This window comes from Lytechinus variegatus, chromosome 4 (genome assembly GCF_018143015.1).
Source record: "Lytechinus variegatus isolate NC3 chromosome 4, Lvar_3.0, whole genome shotgun sequence".
In the NCBI taxonomy this organism is placed as follows: Eukaryota; Metazoa; Echinodermata; class Echinoidea; order Temnopleuroida; family Toxopneustidae; genus Lytechinus; species Lytechinus variegatus.
The window spans coordinates 37,009,127-37,015,126 of NC_054743.1; the positions used below are offsets into that span (position 1 = coordinate 37,009,127).

At 38.3% G+C, this 6,000-nt stretch overlaps 1 protein-coding gene across 1 annotated transcript in view; it reads right to left on the minus strand.

Moving 5' to 3' along the window:
• LOC121412961 (glutamate receptor ionotropic, kainate 2-like) overlaps nt 1-3,457 on the minus strand; it is a 67,086-nt gene extending 63,629 nt beyond the window's left edge. Inside the window, exons 1-2 of the mRNA XM_041605723.1 lie at nt 3,442-3,457; nt 2,837-2,959 (exon numbers count right to left, since the gene is read on the minus strand). Coding sequence (XP_041461657.1) covers nt 2,837-2,959; nt 3,442-3,457 — 139 coding nt within the window. The remainder of the gene's footprint in view (nt 1-2,836; nt 2,960-3,441) is intronic.
• Between the last annotated feature and the right edge of the window lie 2,543 nt (nt 3,458-6,000).

Consider the following 6,000-nt stretch of genomic DNA (forward strand, 5'->3'; position numbering starts at 1 on the left):
CAAACCAATGGCGTTGGTTCGGTGAACAGAATAAGGCAACACAAAACTCCTTGCGCGCCGAAAAATTTGCACCTTGTGTGTGTTACCTGTCTAGTATATTGTTCGATTGAATTCCATTTAATTTTTGAGCATCGGGGACGTTCCCGTCTTGTAACAATAAGTCCCCATTGCTGTGGTTGTGGTAGTGTTGGCGGAGTTACAGTAGTATAGTGCTTAATGTCAAATAACATGTGTTATGTATAAGTTTTTAACATCAGGATTTGAGAGATCGAAATGAAATGTCGATGAATCGGATGTGTCTGCTGTTGATCATGGACCATGCGCAGATGATGTTAAGCCACCATCTGCGCTACAAATCCGAATTCCCAGACATCTAATCCTCTACTTCAATACATGTCCTACATGTCAGTATTCAAAACATGCATTTTTACCGATTTAAACAACACCAAAACCTCTCTCTGAAATGCATGCGAGGACTCAGCGTTCTATAACATTTTGTCAAATAATGATATGAAAATGATGATCTGATGATTGGCATCACTATATTTCTCTCTCGAAGCCCCCACCCCCCAAAAAAAAAACCCAACAAAAAAACAACAACGCCGAGTCTTGCAGAAATGTGAGCTTGTTTGGTAGAAAACACTAAATGGGATTTTCACGAAGAGATGATCGCACGTATAAAAAAACCCTTTATATTTGTAAGAATTTGTAAGGCTGGGATGAAAAAAAAGGGACATAATAGTTTCATGTTTTGATCTATCAATATTGAATTAATTTTCTTTGTCCAGTTCATGTTTAATTAAATCTTGCATGAATAAGGTGAACCAGCTATTCAAACACTCATAGTATTCTTGTTGTTATCGTTATCGCCGTTATCACTAAAGCTATTTTAATCTCTGTTAATATAATTATTCTTGATAACATTAATTGTTATTGCCATCCTCACAACCATTATCATCGCCCATCATTATTATTATTAACATGATTTGATAACATTGATTAGTTAGAAGAAACATGTTAGCTTGCTTTAAGTATGTGTGAAATAAATATTAGCGTATTAATCCCAACCTAAACAGAAGAGGTTTGTATCCGTAAACAAGTTACAAGAGATGATTCTTCCCCGTTCAGATTGTCCGGACGTATCCTTGAGAAACTAAAAAAAATGTCACTTTGCTCTGTTGCACATATTCATGACGCAACTGGACATGCAAAGATATATTACGAATGTGCATAATTAGTGTCATATCCACTCCCTAGGTGTGCGGAGGAAGCCTCGGGCTTTTGTACCATCACGTCGTCCATCAGTCCCTAGATAGATTGGACGGTATTGACCTCGTCTCGATTAGGAGAAACGCCTGTCTCCCGGGGATTTTAGGAAGCTTTGGCAACGGAAATCAAGGCTGCCATAGCGAGGGGATTATCCGATGAGCTGAGATGGATTAAGAGACGACTTAGATTACTAGACTGAGATGAGGACCCCGTGATCGGGGGGAAGAGATTAGACAAGCAAGGCCAGGGGATGGTTGCCTGACATGGTGAGCTTGGGGAGGGTGATGGGCGTTTCTCCTCTCCCTGGTCTACGCCCCTTCGAATTAAAATGGGAGGGGCAAAAGAAAAATATCCGACAGATGCTATAATGATTGACTGCGGGAAAGGGTGACGTAAAGGACAGAAAAAGAAAAACCCTAAAAATTAAAGATGAAGATATCATCAGAGATGTATCCTACCTACCTAAACCGCAATAACTGTAAGTCATTAACGTCTAGTTTATCTATCTAATCTAATTTGAATATACTCTGCGAAAATTAGAACGAATTCAGAGGGTGTTTACATCCTGCAGAATTCACAATTTTAATTCACAGCTTTCCATTTTTATTTTGTTTTATACATTTTATGAATCATTGTAGAAATTGGATTTGACTGAAACCGAAGGAAAGGTAATATCTTCTTTTCAAGGTATGCTAAATCATCAATTGGGTTATAACCTAAAGATTTGCTAACAATCAAGAATGTAAAGTTTGATTATTCCAACGTCTAAAGTACACTGCAATATTTCTATCTTACATAGCAGTGTTGGTTGGGATCTCAATTTCACCAGGATCAGGTCCTCTCAGCCTTGGATACAGCTGACCGATATCTGAAAACAATTTTAAACTTTGTTCACGAAGCGATGAGTCTTGCGTTCCTTTTTTTTTCTTTTCATGCTTTCCGAACCAGTCATGTGTATACAATACTTTACCGAACATTGGAAAATTGCCTCATAACAAGATAAATTCTGTTGGTGAACTACAATAACCGATGCCTTCAACACGATTTCTCCCAAGGGTAGATGACTTATATTCTTATTGGAGCCTGTCCAATAATGCCCATATCTTGTCATCTCGCAAGACCTTGTGAATCAGAGCCTAACGTACAGATATCTTTATCTGATTGTTTTTTCCTCCTTCAATGTATTCCAAGCAGTATTTTCTTCTGCATATTCGGTGACCATGATCTTATTTTTGACTGGTATCCGGCATAATTACGACCCAGGTTCTGGGGTCGTAACGTATGTGTCCTTAAACACGACTGCCCATCGATGAATGTCCAGCTTAGCAGATATGGTGCAGACTCTAATGGCTCGGCCCACTGCACTTACGGATGCAAAGAGGATGTAGAACGGGGGGGGGGGGGGGGTCGTGCCATCTGTCGGAAAACGCTATGCATCCGTAGTGTACTCATTGCATACGTGCTTCATACGTGCAATCCATCGAGCATCCGCCACTGTCATTTCATCCGCGCCAAAAGTTTTGAGCTTCACAAAACTTTTAGAACGGATGAACTTTCCACCGTGTACGATGTAAACCCGCAACATAACATATATGAGCAACAAACGTTCCATGTCCGTTATCATCCGTTGAAAGTCCGCTGTATCCTCTCTGCATCCTCTGGGCATCCTCGCAACCCATTTCCACTACAGCTAAACAACGGAAAGAGGGAGGAAAGATAAGGTACATGGAATGTCTATACATCTTTAGTAGCACGGAAATAGAAAAGACGTAATCGTATGCATCTCGTATATATATTCAAAACCCCCGGTTACCCCTTCGGAGCTGTCATCCACTTTCATCTGCTAGACATCCGCGCTTCATCCTATCCAAGTCCGTTCTTTTCCCTTTTTCGCATTTTTTCCCATTTATGGAGCGAATGAAAATGGAGGGAGCCACGCCCGAATTTTTTCTCGTCCGCCGTGTCCTTTCTGAATACGTTATGTGTCCGTCGGTCAGTTTCACCAGGCCTAATTCAGTTACGATAATGATATAGACTGTTTTTTACTCCTATTTAATATGTGATGACCAAAAATGTAGTTCGAAAATTCGTTACTGCATTTTAATTCTGCTGTCATTTACGATTTTGACATACTTTTCCGGTCTTCGACAATTTCCACTCCTTATCACTTACCGAAAAGAACTATCATCTTTCGTTTTTTTTTTAATTTCCCGTTTCACGGATCTGATTTTTTATTTACCCCTCTACCTTTTATCGCCTTTCTTGAGTTTTACCATCCCCGTCTCTTGCATCTCTCCTACATTATAATAATAATCTTCTAGTCAAATATTTGTTGCGAAATGAATTCGTCTACCATGTACCAGACCAACAGACAACAGTCCCACTCATTGTGTCATCTATAAACAGCTCATCAAAGTTTGAAAGTTGGGCAACATGTACGGCAGTTTGTCTTTATGTAAACACTATTTTGCCATTCAATATCGATGAATTTGTTTCAAGTGGCTTCATTGATAGCAGTCTTGCAAAATATAAACAAAAGCTCCAACCACGCTCCGATTGCAATTTGGTCCGACAAATGACAATCAGAGCATGTAATCGGAAGTTCTGCCAACTGGCGATCATTTTGGATGTGTTTTGACAATTCTGATTTCCCCAAATATCCGTCTGTCATCCAAGTTCACGTCAGGCAGGGAGAGGGGGAGGGCTAGGTGATGTAGACAGTATAGTTTCACAAACGAAATTGACTCCAGACCGCTCAAAAAGATACGTTAAATGCATTCCGGCGATCGATTAGGATTCGGTTCCGATGGTGTGACTTCGACACTACAGTCGCTAGTTACACTAACGATACCCACTCATTCGAAATAATGTAAAGTTTTAATCGATCAAGAGTCGGCTTTCTTGGTGTCTGTATGATCTTAGGTCTTGGTTAGTTATTATACATCATCATCATCCAATGTTCTTCCTGCAAATGGTCGTGAATAACACATGAGTAAAATTCATATTAAAAAACATCATTATTTGAAACAGATTTAGCATAGGAGTGTGCACTGTAATTTAAGAGCACATTTTTTTTCTTTTATTCACAGTTTATGTATATAGTGTTGCTGTAAGAACTATCAAATTAAGTGAGATGTATCAATCTTTAGGAAACTTTAGGACGAACAACATTGTATTTACATGCCAATCTGGTGTTAAGTACAACACACAATAAATATCATTGAGAGGAATTCAAACCAACAATGTATCATTATAAGCTCATGAGTTGTGTTAAAATTCTCTAATCGAGTTATGTTTTGAAAGATGATGAGAATAGCAAGTCTTCTCAGTCATTTCATATGACTTCTCTACAATGATCAAAACCACCCCCTTCAGTATGGTATTGACGTGATTATAACGAAATAAAGGCCCCAAAATAACCCCAAAGGGCATTCGACCAATGAAATTAACAGTTCATAAAAAGAGGGGGAATCATTATAGTAGATGTGATGTTCTAAAAAATGCGCAATGCTGAAATGCTTTCATAAAAATACCTCGGAGACGAAATGGATAACACTTTCAGCATCTAGAGTTCAACCCATGTCCTCGAGATCATTAACAACGAGCCTTTTAACTGTCTAGTAACTGCCGAATTTGAATAATATTTGCTCATTCATTAATTCATATTTTAATGACATATTAAATCCGGGGAGAGTGTCACGCGGGATATGATTACGGATAACGTTGGGAGGAGAAAGTGACATTTTATATTTCAAATCACCCAGCTTTATTTGCTATCAATGATGGGCGGGTAGTGTGTGCGGCCTAGGGGCGTTTAGATGAGACTGTTTTCATTATCTATCAAGCATGCTCCCCCTATGCCATCATCATCACTGCTCATAAATAAACAAGCCGTGTTACGGGTCCTCGCCATCTTCTTCCTCCTCACATAAAAGAGGACATTATCATTCCATCAAACGGGGCGTGTACACACTGCTGGAATAACACTAACATTATTCATGATGATTGACTGACTACCAGTGCGAAAAACCATAATCATGATTGCCGTTATACACGAAATGAGATTTGGTGTCTTTTCAATACTCCCACATTGGTTTCTAAACGTCAAGATAAAACATTAAACAGAACATTTACTATTAACAAAAAATTGAAGATCAGTCAAAAATAAAAAATCAATATTCCTAAATATCCTTGAAATCATGAAGCTAGAAAATCATGTGCCACTTGCTTAATAATCGTTGTATAGAAAAATCATTTCCATCTTAAAATGTTCCTATGAGACAGTGAGAACGGCTCGCTGAAGTTTAATCAATATTGTTTACACAACATGGGCTAATGATGCCGGAAAAATACGCAGATACATGTAAACAATTGAGGATCGTCTATATGATGGTATTTTAGTGCATTGGTGATACACGCTGAATGTCCATCTTCGGCCCTCATCAAGCATAAGCTTTCAAACCAGACTCTGGTCTAATAATTGACTTTCATTGATATCAAATCATTCCATTTTTTAGAAAAATAATATGAATTAGGTGCTATGATTGGCCAAGTATAAAAAAAAATCGTATGTAATACACAAAATGCAACAAATGAGAGTTTAGCAAAGCAAAGTGGAACAAAACAAATTAAACGAACAGAAAAACAATAAAGAGCATTAAAAAGCTCAAACATTCATTTTCTAAGTTCTCTATTCCGATCTGACTGCATGTCATTTAAAATTTACATAGT